The 19,295-nt window shown below is 39.9% G+C and overlaps 1 protein-coding gene across 6 annotated transcripts in view; it reads right to left on the bottom strand.

The window, feature by feature from the left end:
- Positions 1–19,295, bottom strand: part of RHOBTB3 (Rho related BTB domain containing 3) — a 123,231-nt gene that overhangs the window by 70,809 nt on the left and 33,127 nt on the right. For 3 of the 6 annotated variants that reach the window (XM_064596399.1, XM_064596401.1, XM_064596400.1), the window contains exons 8-10: positions 17,117–17,237; positions 12,076–12,249; positions 9,357–9,523 (exon numbers count right to left, since the gene is read on the bottom strand). In XM_064596399.1, the coding sequence (XP_064452469.1) occupies positions 9,357–9,523; positions 12,076–12,249; positions 17,117–17,237 (462 nt within the window). Of the gene's footprint in view, positions 1–3,978; positions 4,076–9,356; positions 9,524–12,075; positions 12,250–17,116; positions 17,238–19,295 lie in introns of all 6 variants that reach the window. The other 3 variants (XM_064596398.1, XM_045898983.3, XM_064596402.1) reach the window with 2 other exon arrangements.

The raw sequence follows: 19,295 nt of genomic DNA, 5'->3' as shown, positions 1-19,295 counted from the left end.
GCTATCATGTTTGTAATTTCCAAGAACTCCTTGTTTTTGTATTGTTTTCTAGACTATGATAAAGCATACATAACATAAAATTTACTATCTTAACGATTTTTAAGTATATAGTTCAGTATCGTCATGTACATTCACATTGTGGTGCAATCAATTTCCAGAACTCTTCTCATCTTGCAAAATTAAAACTCTATACCCATTAACAATTCCCTATTTCCCTGTCCCCCCCAGTCCCTGGTAACCATCATTCTATTTTCTGTCTTTGTGAATATTGTTTCTTTTTAAATAACATTCTCTCCTGCTTTATGAATTTATATCTCTTATTCTCTGAGGATATTAATTTTAGGATTTTTAAAGGTTAAGAGTGAGATAGTAGATAGCTGTTTGGATATCACGTGGTCATGGGTAGGACTTACTGACTAGTGGAATAATTGAGCAGATATCTGTTGGGTTCACTGACAGAATTTCCAAATGATTGCATCTATATATTTTTTCTCCAGGGCCAGAGAAAGATGCTTCAATCTCATGCCCAGAGTGTGGGAGTCAAGGCAGCGATGCCCAGTGCCAGAATTCTAGAATCTGGACCCAGGAGGAGCTGGTAGCTTACCACACAATGTGTACACTTCCACGTGATCCTCATGTTTTCAGTTCAGCTTTTTTTTTTTTTTATAAGATTTTACTTATTTGACAGAGAGAGAGATAGTGAGAGAGGGAACACAAGCAGGAGGAGTGGGAGAGGGAGAAGCAGGCTCCCCGCGGAGCAGGGAGCCTAATGTGGGGCTGGATCCCAGGACCCAGTGATCATGACCTGAGCCGAAGGCAGATGCTTAACCGACTGAGCCACCCAGGCGCCCCTTCAGTTCAGCTCAACCCAACCAATCTCAGCTATACCTGGAGTTTGTGATTCTATAACTTTTTTGGTTTAATTTCGCCAGGAATAAACCTCCCATCTCCTACGATGATGAAGAAGGAGTTGCCTGCCTGGGTGGGATGGAGTGCAGCAAAAGCTTTTTCATAACTTTTTTTTTAAAAGATTTTATTTATTTATTTATTTATTTTAGAGAGTGCACATGAGCTGGGGGAGAGGGAGAGAATCTCAAGCAGACCCCCTGCTGAGCGCAGAGCTGATGCAGGGCTCCACCCCAAGACCAAGACCCAAGCCAAACCCCAGAGTCAGATGCTCAACTGAGTGAGCCACCCAGGCGCCCCCTTCTTCATAACTTTTAACTAATTCTACTGCTTTCAGCCCGTAGCCTCATTCTACTTTCTGAAATACCTGGTCCCTCAGATTTCTAAGGCTTCTTGGTTTTCTGCTGGGTGTCTCAGCTTGCTTCTCATCAGCATTCCCTTCTGCGGGTACTTAGATTTCCTTCTGCAGTCAGTTCCCACTTCCCCATCTACTATTTGACCTCATATATTACAATTCGGATTAATAAGGTTATGATCCAGGCTGCAGGACGTGTACAAAAAGAAACAACCTAGCAGCTCAGGGAAGTTAGTTGTAGGGTTCATTAGTACACAAACATGACATAAGACTACTCCCTTGGTTAAGATTTAAAAAAAGAGAAAAGTTATCACAGATGAGCTCTGGCAGCCAGCAAAAACCAAAACAGGACAAAAAAACTCCACAATATATATTATGTAACATAATATTGAGCTAAATCAAACTGTGAGAATAATGAATCCATAAATGCCAAGGGTAACTTATTTTCCTATGCATTGCTATTTGTGTTTAAAAGAGTCCAACATATAAAATATACCTAACTTTGAATGAGCTATTTAACTGACTTCTGCTGTATCGATGCCAGCATTAACATGACATCTTGTCTAGTCTCACTTTTCTGTTTCTAAACACCCCTAAAGAAGAATTCTCAGGCAAGAGAAAACGCTTCACAGAATTCCAATGATTACTTGATAATGTTTGAAACTGAAAATGGGAAATTATTTAAGGGAGCTGTAAACTGTGACAAGAACCCTTCCAACTTCAAGTGGCTATGTGAGGCAGTTCAAGTGTGAGACAACAGAGAGGAGAGGTGACCAGGACATTCTGAAGGAGACATGCTACTGTAAATGGGCTGAGCTACTGCTCAGCTCCAGGTTGCTGCCATGTGGGAAAATGGGCCCAGGGCAGCCAGATCTTCCAACTTTTCAAAAGAAGCCGGAAATTTGGATTTTTAAGATGTGACATGTTACAATTTTTAAATGGTGACACTAAAAAAAAGTAATACCGTGTGGTCCAAATAAAACCCCTTGGCAGACTGTATTCAGCTACTTTCGACCCACAGATTCCCAGTTTGTGACCACTCAATTAGACTATCTAATTCTCCTTTATCCACCAGGGGCTTTTTTCTCTGCCCCCAAGGACACATGACAGCAGGTCCTGAACATAAACAGGTACCACTGAATTGGAGCATTCATGATACCTTTTTAGTTCCCATCAAAGGAACAGAAGACAATCAAGGACACAGCCTCATCCTCTTACCTGCCTTCTCAAAGTACATCCTGGAGTCCTGCTTCTCACTATGCCAGTTGGTCATAACATACTTTATAGTCAATTGTATAAGTAATAAAATAAAAATTTATAACTCGAAGGATTTATAGAGCACCTTTCTCCTAAGGTTGTACTAGTGCTCCATGTGTGGCATTCATCTATACAAGACAGTAAATGGAAAATACAAATGAAGGGGACCTAAGGCAGCATCACAAAGGTAGTTCTAGAATCACAATGTTCACTCATTTCATTTTGAATTGATTTCTTAAAGAATGACTGTATTAGAATGTCCCTACTAACAGCAAGAAGCATGCCTTCTCTTTATGAATGGAATTAGTTTCTTCTTGCACAAAGTAGATGGTTAGGAAATACCTATATTCTGCCTTACTATGACCGCACTAATAATTCAGCTCTATGTAAGAAGGCTCCCAATAGGCATACGATGTTTGTCAACTAACTGAATCTATCTGCCAGAAATAGACTATTTCCTGGTTTCCTTATCTGTGCAAGTAGCTGAAAGAAACCAGAGATCTTCAAATATTTTAGCAGCAGATTATCTTTTAGAAGTCAAATTTTACGGAGAACAGCAGATAAAACAGATAAAAGTGGAACTACTCTGGTTAAAGGGCTGGGCGTCCAAGACCTACAAACTCCAGCCTCCCCTTTTCCCTTCCTTCCTCTTCCTCAGCCGCTCCCCGCTCTCCGCCCACACCTCAGAAAAGCTGCAGGTATCTCCAAGGACACCTCCCTGCTTAGAGTTTAAAACCACTTAACTGGATTATTCCCTGCACCTAGTCTAGATAACATGAGCAAACCATCGTAACTAAACTGACCGTCTACTCTGATGACTCTTCTGTTTTCATTTTCTTTCTTCTTATGCAGCACTCAGGAGCTCACACTTTGATTGGTTTTAATCTTGACAATTTACCTTAAAGATCACATTAGGTATACTCTCTATTCAGTACGTTTTGCAACATTCTTTGACCAATTAAAAAACTGTTAATTCCCAAGTAATATAATGGATTCCTATACAGATAGACTTAAATAGATGTAGATATCAGAACTACATATTATAAATAATAAAGGATAGTTACAATTCCTTCACAAGAAAAAATGTTTAAATCTGTACTGTTTAAATTTCGCTTCTGACTTAGGTGGTTAAAAACCAAGGTATCATTTATCACAATCAAATGCCACCTGAGGCCACCTTATCTCTCTACTTCAGAGAAAAGGTGCACTTAAAAATGGATGGGAGCTATAAAACAATCATTAGAAAGCTTCTTGTGTAACACTGGTCAAGCTGTTTTTATAACCAGGTGACTGTAAGTTAAAGTATCCTCCATTACCACACTGTAGTTAAGATGAATGTATTACACTGACTTTTTTTTTTTACTTTTTGTTTTTTAACAACTACTATTCCTACAAACTATGTCTTAAACCTAAGAACAAAGAATGAAGTTTTCTTTTCAAAACAGTAATTGGCAATCTACCTGAAAGATCCTGAAATTCAGGCTTTTGGCTGAAGATGAGGTAGTTAGTGGCAATGAAATGAAGTAGCCAGGTTGAAAGGCAATCGGAGTGGTGAAACTGCAAGAAAAGTGGAAAGTGAAACAATGTTGTATATAACCATCGAGACGATGAATAGGTGGAGAGCATGGTCTGGGACAAGTCGCAGAGAGCCCGACTCCATGTTGACGGCATCCATATATGATGCAGCCTTCTGCCTATTCTGAGAGCAGAAAGGAAAAGGGAGAATTCTTTACATGTAATACAAAAATTACATCAGTGAAGAAACCAAATCGAATGAGTAACAAGCCACCGGGGCTGGAGTGGCTAAGTGTCTCGGACAGCGGCATGCCGTGTCAGTGGGTAACAGAGACTCTTGGAGGTTCTTAAGGATTTCCTTTAAGCTTTTAATCTAAGGTCACGGCCTTTACTAATTGCACTTACATCTGTGTAGCAGAGATAAGATTATGGTTAGCGGAGGTACACACGTGGCCATATCTAAACAAGTTCACCTGAGGAGCAAACCGAAAAATATTTTGTGGAGGAAATGTCATCAATCTAAGGGGATGGGTTTCAATGTGTACGTATTTCTATGAGAAGGTTATGTCTTAACAGTTGCTTTTAACTAGGATGTAGTTAAAAGGATGCTTTTAACTAGGATGTAGTAATCCTACTCACTATAATTTCCAGTACGTTTCTCATTTTGAATTTCAAAAGCTAATGGAAGGGAAACTCAGAGCACCACGGCTGTGACATCCTCACCTTGGTGCCAGTCCAGTGATGCTCACCGATCCATCTAACCACTCAATTCAGACTACAGTAATGTGCTGGCAGGCCACTTTGATACATGAGTATAGTTCTTTTTGTTATTATTGTGGTCAAAATACACATAACATAAAATTTACCATTTTAACCTTCTTTAAGAGTACCAATGGCATTAAGTACATTCACATTATTATGCAACCATCCCCACTATTTCCAGAATGTTTTTATCATCCCAAACTGAAACTCTATACTCATTAAACAATAACTCCCCTTTTGCCCCTACCCCTAGTCCCTGGTAACCACTATTCTATGTTTCTCTCTATGAATTTGACTATTCCAGGTACCTCACAGACACTGACATATACAATAGGTATGCTTTCTCTGTCTGGTTTATTGTACTTAGTATAATGTCCTCAAGTATCACCCATGTTGCAGCATATATTACAATGCCATTCCTTTTTAGGACTGAGTAATATTCCACTGCATGTATATACCATATTTTATTTATTCATCTGTTGATGGATATTTAGGCTGTTCACCTTTAAGCTAAATATAGCTCTTTTAAGGAAACTCAAAAATATTATATAAGCAATAAGTAATGCTAAATCAAAGAAAGATTTATAATCCCACATCTTAAGGAAGAAACTCAAGCATTGCTCTTTTAAAAAGTTATAATGTGGGAATATTTTCACATGTAAATCCACAGGTTCTTTGATTTTCATCATACAAAATCAGAATTTTTGAATTGTAAGACACTTTATGGTTCATCAAATCCCACATCACATTTTACCAATTTTTATTCACCTTAACTTTCAGCATATAGATGTGAGCGATCTCAAAGAGACAGAACAAGAATGTGTAGCTATTTTAACGGAAGCCACCAGCACTATCAGATGACTAACCCAAAGCAGATAACCTACAAACAAAAGTTGAAAACATCGCCTAAGGGCTGTGACTTTTTGGAGAAGGAAGATCAAAGAAATGAATAGCTGGCTACAAAAACGTGGTAAAATGCAGAATTTTATTTTTGACCAAGATTTAAGATATCATAACTGTAGGCTCTTAGCGAAGATAAAGAGCAGTTCACTGTAAGAACTACTTTTTTGGAAGAATATGTGCTAACCTGAGAAAGCAGGTTTATTTATTTGTTTGTTTGTTTTATGATTAAGTTATTTATTTCAGAAAGAGAGAGCATGCGCATGTGCACACATGAGTAGGAGGGGCAGACGGAGAGGGAGAGAACCTTAAGCAGACTCCCCGCTGAGCATGGAGCCTGATGCGACTGGGGGCTCAATCCCACAACCCCGAGATTACAACCTGAGCAGAAACCAAGAATTGGATGCTTATCTGACTGTGCCACCCAGGCACCCGAGACAAAGCAGGTTGAAGCTGAAATAAACAACAGAATAAAAAAGAAAGGCTTTAAAAATATCACAAACAAAATGTTACAGCATTTAATAGCTCTGTGAAGAATAATAATGGTGGAGAAAACACCTAGAAACTCACAAGGAGATGATCAGAAACAAAACTGGTGGCCTGAAGCAGCCAAACAAATATTAATGCACAGATTATAAGTAAGATATTGAGTTTTTATAAGTAAGATATTGAGTTTGAAACCTTAAATATGGTTAACAGGACTTCAGAGGAATCACCAAAGTTCGGCTAGTTAGCGTATAAAAGGGAGCAGAGATAAGATGTCTACCAGAGTTCAAAGAACTTAATCTGATTGAGGGAAAAAAGCTTCTCTTGCAAGATAAAAGTCCAACTTGATGGAAACAGATGAACTTGAGGGAGAAACGTTAGGGGAAGGAGGAAGCAGAAGTGAGAGAATACCAAACTGCTCAACTATATCAAAGGTATGAAGGATGCTTTCCTGATAAACAATGCAAAGCTACCAGAGATGACAACAGAGCGTTTGGAAATTCTGATCATTCAAAAAGCTACTCAAAGTTTAATTCTGCTAAAAAACAATTTCACCTCCCAGAAGTCAGAGAAACAATGAAGGAAAGGTTAACTAAATTCTGACCAACAGTATGAACTGGCTGGTGAACTAAAGCCTCAAACTAGAAACTTCCAAGAGAACTGGTGAAGAAAATGATCCTGTTATCTTGGATTTGTAATTGCCAAATTAGGGACCACCAGGAATAGAATAAGGGAAAACTGGTAAATGGAGACTTAATCCTAGAAAATAGAAAAGTCTTCAGAAACAAAAAGTAAAATTCAAAAAGGGCTGGTGTCTTAAATTTTTAAAGTTAAAGAGAAATAAATAAGGATAATTACATAATCAGAAAGCACAGAGTCAGGGAAAACAGGTCAGGAAGAACCGCTGACGACGCAACCATGAAAGACATGCACGTGTGCACACGTCCATGCGTGCGACCTAAAACATCATTGCAACCGGACAGGAGATTCTGGGATGCAGGAACTAAAAGGATACAACAAGATAAGGAAAGAAAAGCTTGTGACCTTTTTTTTTTTATTAAAGATTTTATTTATTTGACAGAGAGACAGCGAGAGAGGGAACACAAGCAGGGCAAGTGGGAGAGAGAGAGAGAAGCAGGCTTCCCGCCGAGCAGGGAGCCTGATGTGGGGCTCGATCCCAGGACTCTGGGATCATGACCTGAGCTGGAGGCAGACGCTTAATGACTGAGCCACCCAGGCGCCCCATTGTGACCATTTTTTTAAAGTATGACAGACTTGGTAGAAGAGTATGAAAATGATACATCAAAAATGAAGAGAGGGGCACCTGGGTGGCTCAGTTGGTTAAGCGACTGCCTTCGGCTCAGGTCATGATCCTGGAGTCCCGGGATAGAGTCCCGCATCGGGCTCCCTGCTCGGCGGGGGGTCTGCTTCTCCCTCTGACCCTCCCCCCTCTCATGCTCGCTCTATCTCATTCTCTCTCTCAAATAAATAAATAAAATCTTTAAAAAAAAAAAATGAAGAGAGGTTGTGAAAAATACCAGAATGAATGAAAAAGAAATTTTAAACTAAATCTAGAGGTTAGCTATTTATCCCAAGCTCAATGTAAATACATTAGAGAGATCGAGGTTACTCAGGTTTTGGCGGGGGGCGGGGGGGGGGGGGGTGGTTTGGTTTGGTTTGACCTGTAGCAAGAATTACTATCACACTGCTCTCATTGGGCCAGAGACCCTTGTGGTGTTAGCAAAGGACTTAGCCCTCGTGTGCATGCTGCCTACATTTGTGAGAACGGCTTCAGCTCTGAGCTCCAACACTGTGCAGAAGGTTACTCAGTTTTCTAAATTAAATTTTATCCTTAAAACTTAATATATATGGTCTTAACACTTGATTATGAAAGAAATGAACTCCAAAATAGTTAAGGAGACAGTAAGAGAAGACCTAGATGCTTCAAATGAATTCTTGAATCTTATGCCCAGAAATATACATTATTGCTTTATGAATTCATCTCAACGTGGAGGCAAGCTTTTAGCGGTCTTTCCTTTGCCCCATTATGTGGCTCCATTTTAGCAACTTGAAGACAAAGTTGTCCTCTTTTTCTAATTTTGGATGTCAAAGGTGATAGGGATAGCCAAATGTTGTATGCCAGATAACATTTTACAGTGTCCCGATGGTTACCAATGATGGATCAGATATATTCCTGTAAAAAAGACCTAGAAGTTTCAGCTTACGGCAAGTTCAATATAGACCATTATATTCCATGACTGCCACAAGCCTTAAAACTGTCATAGGGCAGAGGATGGAACAGTAGAATAACCAAGGGTAAGATGATATGTCTGGATAAACTTCCTGTTCCTCTTAGGGGGAATGAGGAAATAACAGATTTTTAACTGGGACAACATCAGCAAGCAGGTTCCAGCAGGCTTCAAGACGGCAAACCTAGTTTATAGATCGGCCCGGTCCTTTGTGAGATTCAGATTCTAGGGTCTCTGTGACTGCAGTTATTCATAATTAGCTTAACCGTGTAAACTCTGTTCCCTACAATGTGTAGCAATGCAATTCTTAAAAAAACAAAAAGGCCCTAAGCTTAAGAAGCCAGAAAGTATGGTGTACTGTAGTAATTCTCAACTCAAATGTTTATACTGGATATACATGAGACGTATCAACAAAGGCACTTTGAAAGGATTAATGAAGTACCAATACCTCCCACAAACAACCGGGAAACTTCAAAACATGTCCATGATGTGAAAGGATGAATGAATGAACAAATAAATGAGTTTAGCCTAACCATCTCTGTTAGCATGCATGGACCAATTCTTCTTGAACCCTAAGATGTGACTGCTTTGGGGAAATTCAACCTAAGTTCTATTTCCTAGAATGCCGACACGGCATAATAAAGCACCATACTCAGATGACTCCAACAAAGGCCACCATTCAGGTGAAAACTTTCCTATCCGCAAATTCTACCTCCTTGGAAAAAAACTGCTCAAAAATCTGATGCTTCAAAATGATCTAGCCACAGAAATTGCAGTGAGGGCACTTTACCCTCATTTGGCCAAACTTCCAAACTGAGACAAACACTAATGTATCTCTCAACAAATAGAAATTTTTTAAAAGTAGTATAATTTTTAGAAGAATTTCTTTTTTTTAACCAAACAACCAGATACACAGGGGCAAGTACCTTGGCTTTTTTGAGCAGGTCAACTATATCCAGGTTCATAGATGCCAACTCCCTGCTCGGCATGCTCTGCAGCTGCGTGATGATGAACAGCTCACAGATGTGCTGCAGTCTGGACACCTGATACATCTCAGCACAGATCAGAAGACACATAGCCTGGAAAATGCCCGCTGAGGCAGGAAGGGAAATAAGAGAAAATGGACAATAAAGCCGTTTCTTTTATGATCTAAAACAAAACAACAACAAAAAGCAAACCAACAACAATAAAACAAGGCTGACTATATCACCCAGTGTACAACAGAATGCAGAGAAAAAGCCTAGAAGGAGTGAGTCTGCACTCTACACTAGTATGCCATTTTATTTACTTATTTTTAAAGGTTTTATTTTTAAGAAATTTCTACACCCAACACGCGGCACGAACTCACCACCCTGTGATCAAGAGTTGCACGCTCCACCGACGGAGCCCCTATAAATAGGCACCCCTATTATGCCATTTTAAAAAGAATTAATTTAAGCCGTCACACTCTAAAGTGAATATTTTCATTGTTGTTTTTTTTTAGTTCTTCAGAGAAGGCAATTCTACAATTGCCCTTAAATAATCAGTTCTAAGGCTGTTATGTAATTCTTTAGGCTAGCTAAACTAAATCCTTGTAATTTTTCTTCTCTTTAGTCCCCAGGTTTGTTTGTTGTTTTTATTGTGGCAAAACAAGCATAACATAAAATTTATCACTAACTACTTTAAAGTGTACGGTTCGGTGGCATTAAGGTACATTCACATTGTGGTGCAACCATCACCATCATCCATTTCCAGAACTTTTTTCTTCTTCCCAAACTGAAACTCTATACCCATTAAGCAATAACTCCCCATTTACACCTTCCCTTAACCCCTGGCAATCACTCAGGTTGTTTGTGTGTGTGTGTGTGTCTGTGTTTTTTTTTAAACTTCCCTAGATGTGATTTTTCAGGTTATTCTCTAAGTTCGCCTTAAATTTCTTGCACTGTTTTGTAGCTAGGAACCAAGAACACTGTGTATGATCCATACTTAACACAATGAATAGATCATCTTTCTTTCTGCGATTTCCCAATACAAACATTCTAGTACTGATCTACTTTCTGATTATTAATTTTGATTCATTTTCTCCCCACACCTTTTACCAAGTTTTAAAGTGCTTTGTCCTATAGTTATTAGTGCTTCTCTGAGCATTTTTTCTAACTAGCAAGAGAAGACCTAAAATTTGAAGCTTCAATTTATTAGTGGGAGGATGACTGAGAAACTAAATTTTCTTATTATTCAAATCTGGGTCAAAATTCTTATTTAACATACAAATTCGCCAATATTAAAATAATAAAATAAACAATTACACACATTCTGATGAGAATCTATGCTTTCCTTTTTATTAAGGAAATATAATAAGCCCATCTTTAACACTGACAGTAGCAGCTGTAACTGGCCTCAAAATACTCCACAGCTGGCTGCAAGACCAGAATTAATTCAGTTAAAAAAGGAATTTTCTTTCTTTTTTTTTTTTTTTTTAAGATTTTATTTATTTATTTTTTGAGAGAGAGAGAATGAGAGACAGAGAGCAGGAGAGGGAGGAGGGTCAGAGGGAGAAGCAGACTCCCTGCCGAGCAGGGAGCCCGATGCGGGACTCGATCCCATGACTCCAGGATCATGACCTGAGCCGAAGGCAGTCGCTTAACCAACTGAGCCACCCAGGCGCCCAGGAATTTTCTTTTTTTGAACTTCTAAAACCTTTCACTAGAGGGCTCATGACTTGTTTAAAACTTGAAGAAATTTTAATAACAAAGGTTGAAAAAGTTCTTAATCTAAAAGTGAAAGCAATAAATATGAAGAGAGCGATGGTCTGAAATGTGTGTTTTCTTTTTATATTTGCTAGAATACTTGGCCAGGTCCTGTAATCAAGGTCTCGGCCTCCTCGACTAAGTAAGTAAACCGCCAGGGATTTATTCTAGTTGTGTTTGTGGTAGTTGTGTTTGTGGTGGGAGCCATCTAGTGGCCAGAGGAAGAAGATGACTTAAGGGGGCTTCCGTGCCGGCATCCCAAAGCTCTAGGACTGTAGAAAGGATTTTGCAATTCCTCCAAGGAGACCCCCAGCTAGAAAAAAACCCTGCAAGGTCTGTTCCAACCTATAGCTGCCAAAGATGATTAGTTTTTAGTCAAAGACAGTCCTAAGTCAGTAAATAGGGATATAAATCCTCCAGTCTGCTGGGTATCCTAAACATCTCAGGAAAGGTTTTTGGAGAAGTTAGTTTAAGGAGAGTATGACTTTAGGGGTATTCAGAAGAAGGCTTTAAAAAAAACCCTCACATTCTCTGAGCCACAGAGATGACCAAGGGGTCTCAGAATATTCAAAGTCCTTAAAAGTGCCTCAATCACAAGTTAGAGCCATAAAAGCAGCTGCCCTAACCTCTTCTCTTTATAGAAGGTATGTTCCAATCTGTAGAATTAGTCACTGGGTACCACAAAACACCTCCGTTTCTAGGTGTCCACATAATCACCACACTGTTGGGGCTGCCTGGGATGTGAGAACTGACTGAAAATTCATGGTTGTCCCAATACCACCTCACCTGACTAGTACATTCCATGATATCAACTCTGATCAATCTTAAGGAAAAACAAATTTCACAGAAAGCACTTTATCAAAATGAGTGACAAGGAAATAAAAGTTGTAAGATAGTATCTAATATTCAGACTGCTCACCTGGGCAACAGGAGTCTGTGTATAGGTATTCTAAGAATGACAAGAAAGTCTCTTTGGAAACACCATAAACTGGAATCAGAACACTCTTTGCTTCCATGTAATTCCCATTAAACATGGCTGCCATCACTTCACAACGGGCCACCAGGATGGCCCTGTGGGCTGGCACCGTTGTACCTGCAAGGTTTAAAAGCAAAAAGCTAAGTTACATAAACTTGCAGAGTTGTTATTCTAGCAATCTCCCTGTCAGTTAGAGTGGTATTGTGTTAGGCACAGCTAAGCTGATGTCAGAAAGCAAAGTTTGGGGAGATAACCAACATTAATCAGAAACTTCTTAGTTTTTAACTGAAAAACAGAGTTCAAAAGTTGATTTTGAAACTGACAATTTATAAGACAGGCAATTATCTGTTACTCAGTTTATATTTTCTGAAGATAGAAACACTGAAATGAAATATTTTGCTTCCTGTTTTTATAATGAAACATGCATCCTCTGCAATTGGCTTGAAATACCATCACCCATTCTTACCCATGTGCCTCCCAAGAAAACACTGCCATTATCCTTGGACACACTCAAAGAACAGGTCCTGGCCACGCTTCCCCTTATGAGAAAGAGGAAACTGTAGAAAGTGAACTATCCCTTGGCCTAAGCAATCCATATGTTATCACAAGTATGGCAAGGGACTTCTGTGTGGAGCCAAGGGGAGCATTTCAGAAGTTATGGAAAATTTGGGAGGGGACAACCTAGTCCCTGGATGTCTCTCCAGTGTACTACCTCCTCAGGGAACAGTGCTGCTTCCGGAAGAGCCAGAGCTACTTTAAATTTTAAAGGTCCCTCAGCCCGTACCCTTCTCTGAAGCTCATTAAACTAAACTGACTCTCTAGCGAAAGCCCACTAAGCTCCCCAGCTACTGGGCCGTCCCACCAAGGCAGCACCAGATGGCACATGGGTGGGGAAGCAGTTCTCAACACTCCCAGCACCTTAGGAAACCACGAATCCACAGCTAGCCTTCAGTTCAGTCTACATCAGTTTGACGTATCGTTACTGAGCACCCACCATGTGCTAATCCCTATGTTACATATCAAACATACAAAGATGAAAAAGACGCAACTACCCTGCTTGGGAGCAGTCAAGCTTTTAGTCTGGTGGAAGACAACACAGCCAATGTGAATGATGAAGCCTTCCAAAAAGTAACTCTATGAGCCAAACCACTCTGCTCTGCTCAAGAGTCTTCACCTATACATCCCTAAAATCTCAGACCTCTCAGGAGCACATATTCTATGCTATGTCAAATATTCTAAGATATTTTACGATGAGGGGCACCTGGGTGGCACAGTCAGTTAAGCATCCAACTCTCGGTTTCAGCTCAGGTCGTGATCTGTGTCTTGAGATCGAGCCCTCCATCAGGTTCTGCACTCAGCATGGAGTCTGCTTAAAAGACTCTCTCTCCCTCTCCCAAATAAATCAATAAGTCTTTAAAAATCTTTTTAGAAATATTTACAATGATTGCATTCTTCAGCTTCTTTAAATCCAAGCAAAACATCTTCTGATTCAAAAAAGAAGAGTTCCACCTAAGCCCAGTGACTTCCTCCAAAGCCACGAATCCCTTAGGATTCACAAACAACGCCGAACATTGCCAGCTCTGAGCTCAACGCTTAGAGCTATGATTTGCACAAATGCACCTCCCAGAGGAGCAGGGAGGGGAGGCTACATACTGTGAGTCATCACACACCTGCTAGCAGGCATCATCCCCTCCCTGCCCCTTTGCCAGTGGGCCGCCGGCTCTCACTGGAACAGTGTCCACTGAGGGGGACAGCCAGTTTCCATGATTAAACATGCTCATTACCTTTGTACACATCAATTCACAAAGAATCCAAACAGGTAATGCAGTTGGGTTTGTAATTCTAAGGTTTTAAAATCTGAACTAGGACTATTGAAAAAAAGAAAAGGAAAAGCAGAAGCACGGCTTAAACAAACTAGACAGGCTCTCATTTGGGTTGATTGACCCCAAATACTAAATGGACAGGAGATGGGGAAGGAATTTGATAAGTAACCTTAGAATTTTTTTTTTACATTTAAAAAAAAAATTTTATTGTTATGTTAATCACCATACATTACATCATTCATTTTAGATGTAGTGTTCCATGATTCATTGTTTGTGCATAACATCCAATGCTCCATGCAGAATGTGCCCTCTTTAATACCCATCACCAGGCTAACCCATCCTCCCACCCCCTCCCCTCTAGAACCCTCAGTTTGTTTTTCAGAGTCCATCGTCTCTCATAGTAACCTTAGAATTTTAACAGAAATTTTCCATTGATAATGTAGTTACAACAGAGTTATAAGACCAGCAAAGAAAACACCCACTACCTGAAAGTACTGTCAAACCTGTTTCAAGATTTTAATTTGATTTGGAAAACGATTATACCGCCAGTTTGGAAAATCATCACTCTGTTTCTCACCTTTTTCCAACTACTGTTTGGTATTATGAACTGTTCCATTGTGAAACCATAATGCAATACACCTCAGTATAGTCACATTTTTCAACATAGTATATAAACTATATAAATAGATAAACACTGTATCAAATATGCCAAATGAACACAATCCAGTGTTTTGTTTTGTTTTTTTAAAGATTTTATTTATTTATTTGACAGAGAGATAGGGAGAGCACAAGCAGGGGAAGCGGCAGGCAGAGGGAGAAGCAGGCTCCCCGCTGAGCAGGGAGCCCGATGCGGGGCTCGATCCCAGGATCCTGGGATCAGGACCTGAGGGGAAGGCAGACCGACTGAGCCACCCAGGCGCCCCAACAATCCAGTGTTCTTATACCAACCAGCAATAAGATAAAGCTGAAGAATGAAAGAGGGGGGGAAGCATCAATTTCTAGTGAAAAGATAAACATGTTCTTTGAAAATGTCAAGGCCTAAAGTATCTTTCCTTTGTAGAATTCAACTGCTGTTACAGTTTTAGAAACTTTTTTTTAAAAGGAAAATGCTTAAGAGTGAAATAAAATTTGAAAGCCCAAGTTTTCTAATAACCTTAACATAAATTATCAAAGATCTTTGTTTTTATTATACACTAAAATAAAATCCTACATTTGTCATACCTTCTTCGCATTACTCTCCCAAGTTTCAAAAATGAAATTTTTAGAATTTTTTTTTTGTTTTACTCTGAAAACAGGAAACTTGCCTAATTCAAGAGAGATTTAGAATATGTACCACCAAGCCTTTATATATACCCTTACATGCACCGCCCCGATCCTCATGACCACTCCACCAGGTAGAAATCAGTATCCCCATGTGACAGGCAAGGAAACAAAGGATCAGAAAGGTAAAGCACCACCACACCAGTACGGTAAATATGCACCCACACAAGATCCCAACCAGGTCTTTCCAGTCCTGGTCACTACCTCCTCAACAAGCTTACCACGAAAAATGACCTTTTAGAAGCTATCTGGCTCACCTTCTTCACTCTGGAAATGAGAAGACTTCATAAAGCAAGACGCATTAAGTGACTGTCCTATGGATACGTGCTGGTTGGAATGCAAAGCTGAGGCTAAATAAACTAGGGTTGCAGACGAGCCTGCCTCCAGAGGAGACAACACTGCTCCCTTCTGCACACTAGAGCTCCCTCCCCAAACTCCAGAAGCTACGCTTGCCTCTCCTCCCACACATGGCAGAGAAGCTGTTGCTAGAGCCCGCTTCCACCCATGCCTGCTTGTCTCAGCTTCCGACCTTGGGAGGCCTTGGTTTTTGAGCTGAGGAGGCTACAAAGAGCAGCAGAGCAGCTGAGCCTCAGCGAAGGCCCACAACTAGCCCGCCCACACCCAGCCTCTGCACAGCGCGGGGCACGGGCAGGTGCCTGCAAAAGAGTTGGCAGGTGGAATTGTGAGACAAAAGCAAGAGATTCTAAGGAGAAATAATTCTCCACATCACTCTTTATTTCTTTTCTCTTAACATATATTTTCATGTGTTTCATACTCCTTTTGAAAAACTTTTCAGTAGGTTATACTAACATGATGTTTGGGGGGAAGGCCTCCTATGCAAATTATAAGCAAATACAGTCTCTTGTTAGCTTTTTTCCCCCCCAAATCATTTTTTATGTATTTCGAAGTCACTCTTACTGTCCCATTCTCAGTGTCTCATGTGCACATTTCAAACAGTGCTGACTGGAGCTTATCAGAGGGCACTTGGGAAGTTTCCAATACACTGTTTGTCTTGGCAAGTGGCCAAAGTTAAAATGAATCTTTCTGAGGAAAAATTTTAAAAAGCAAATGACTGTTAGCTGCCATACATTTCTACCATAAAATTATAATTTTTTCTTCTAGTAATAGTCTACTTGAAGTTCTACTTAATACATGTGGAAACAACTCCTAACCTTCTTGCATAATTGAAGGTACCTGACAATTCACTTGAAAGATTATGCTTTTAATCTACTGAAGTGGCAAAATTACCCAAGCGAATAATCAATAATGGGCATTAAAACAGCTTATCATTATTAAAATTAGGTAGCATTACTTTCCTACAGAGATAAAAAGCAGCTCTCAGTTGCTCTGGTGATAATTCTCAGAGTGCCGTGAGGAATAAACGTAGCAATACCTACCCAGGCCTAATGTGAGCCAGGCATGACCCTCAACGTCTGCTTAGTTCCTTTGCTCAAATAGAAAGGAAGAGAACTGGATAAATTTCAGGTAATATAATGTGAAGGGGGCTGGTTTCAGATGATTCAACAACTAGTATCTCGAAGAAATATAGGGACAAAAATATACAATGAGGTGATATTACAGATCATTCCATTCCACACTGGTTCCTAAAAACTAATGAAGCCTATGGTAAGGGGGGAAAAAAAACTAGGAAAACATAAATTTCTTTCCTTGTTTTAACAAAATACTTCATTTCCCTAGATTTTGCTTAAATTCAGCCAGTATTAATCTATATTCTGCATTGAGAATAGTCATTTCTTCGCCCAAAATATTCAAAGCTGAAATAGAAAGTTAGGTAAGAAAATAAGAAAGAAAAACGAGTACTGATAAAAATTGAACCCTACCTTGTATTTCGAAGACAACATCAGCAAGCATTGGTTTATTAAGGAAAAACTTGAGGGAAGTGTTATAAAACCACAGAGGTTTTCTGGCTTGATAAGTTTTGCAATTCCTTAGACAATTAATCTATAAGGGAAAACAAAAATACAAGTGGAAATGTTGTACAACATGCTCTGTTAATAAATATATAAGTTGATTAGAGAATTTGGAAAACGGTACTAAATGTCTGAAGAAATGACGATTCCCTCCTCCATGGCACCTGCGCTCCTAGCTGCCCAGGGAACTTGCCCTCAAGAATGACATGCACTCCAGAAGAGGGAGCAGCAGGGCTCTGTGTAACATTCTCAGCAGTGAGCGAACTGGCTAAGGGAAAACACAGCTCTCTGGCTGAGAAACGTGAGGTCCTGAATCCACCCACATCCCCTTTAGCTGGGAAACAGACAATGCTCAACCTCATATGAATGCCTGGTAAAATATGTTCACATAAAGAACCTGTTTGCTTGTTCCCTAACTAAAAAGGTACACACACAAAAATTTAATTTGTCATTTTAAAAAACACTATTTTCCCCCATCATATCATGTCCTACTACTTACTAGATCAACATTAAAATACCTGAAAGTAATGAACTGATTCATCTCTGTCTTAATGTACAGTCTTATAATCCCACCTACAGCTGGGATTCCTGGAATCGATCAAAGCTTGCCTGGCTCTCTGCTCCGGAGTTCCAGAGCACCAATTCCATGACTACCGTGACTTCCATGACTACTGTCACTCCGTAATAGTGCCGCTGGCTGATGCAGCAGTCTCCAGCCCCCCACTACACCCCACTTACGCTTTGGTGCTTTGTTTGTCCTTCCTGTCATCTTCAGACATTCCTTTGTTCCAACCTCAGAATTCAAGAGCCAGCCCCTGTTCCCTCCCCCTCCCACCGTTTCCCTAGCTGAATCTCAGGACCTCTGCCTGGGTCAGAACCCAGGCCTCTGCTTGGCTCTCCAGGGAATATGGAAAGCTTCATCCCTAAGAAATAATCAAGCATACAACTGCAGCAGTAAGAATAAATGGCACCTACTCTCCACTCTGGATTAATCCACTATGGTGGGAGATTAAAATCTTTGGTAAGAGGAAAACAAAATATTATCCTTCCTCAAAAGGAGGAAGAAAACACACTCCAGAATGATTTCCATGAGCAAGGCAGAGAAACAAAACAGGATCATACAAATCCTGCTCCTATAAAGCATGTTCTCAGATCCTGTACACAACCTACCTTAATACACAGCAAAGGAACTGGTGGAGAGGATTCGGGTGAATGCCACACACAAAGCAGAGCAAGTCAAAAAGCAGCACAGAATTTGAGAATCAGCAAGGGCTTTAGAAATCATCATCTATTCCTCTTCTTACAGAAAGTCCTGAGAAGACTTGCTCAAAGCCAGAAATAATTCATGCCAACTCACAATTTGAATGTACATTTCCTGATTTCTAACTCAGGGTTATAGCTCTGTGTTGTACTCAGTGAATGAGAGAGACCTTTGCCCCAGGAAAGCACAGGAAGAAAGCACAGAACTCATTTCTCCTCCTGTACAAAGGAGGGAATTTAGTTCAATATCATGGAATTGTATAGCCCCCAGCCTCTTCCCCAACAAGAATTCATTTTTTCTCAGTACTCAAAGGAATGACTGTTTAAAATCACACTCAAGGAAAGGCTCAGGTTTAGAATGAGAGGCAACACTTCTGTCTTCACCATTCATATAAAGGTTATGAATTTGTATGTCATGAATACTACGTAGATGTATATCATGTATGAATAGATAGACCGCTCAATCATGAATCTGCCTCAACAGATCCCTTTGTCACCCATGGCTTGAATTTGAAGGTAAAAAAGATAGGAAGATAGTAGTTTGGACAGAACACTGATATACATGGTGCACACTTCCACCAGTCTATAAACAAGTAATATAGAGAGCTTTCGGAAAACAGAATGCAGGTTTATGTGCACAATTCTAAAAAAGCATTATTTAGTTGAATTAGATTGCAAGAGAGCTAGCGCTCTGCCATCCCCTGGAAAACTGCACAGCTTCTGCATACCTGCTTCTGTGTGTGACAGAAATAAGAAAAGGCTTGCCCTTAATTCCATGTTACTTTGTTCAGTTTTTTTTTCTCAAATCTTCATTAAAAGCTTGTACAGT

Source organism: Mirounga angustirostris, unplaced genomic scaffold, assembly GCF_029215605.1.
Source record: "Mirounga angustirostris isolate CCGP_5_RB_7025 unplaced genomic scaffold, mMirAng1.0.hap1 SCAF_7, whole genome shotgun sequence".
Classification (NCBI taxonomy): domain Eukaryota; kingdom Metazoa; phylum Chordata; class Mammalia; order Carnivora; family Phocidae; genus Mirounga; species Mirounga angustirostris.
Note: the sequence above shows the minus strand (reverse complement) of the source record. Positions and strands in the feature narration are given on the sequence as shown.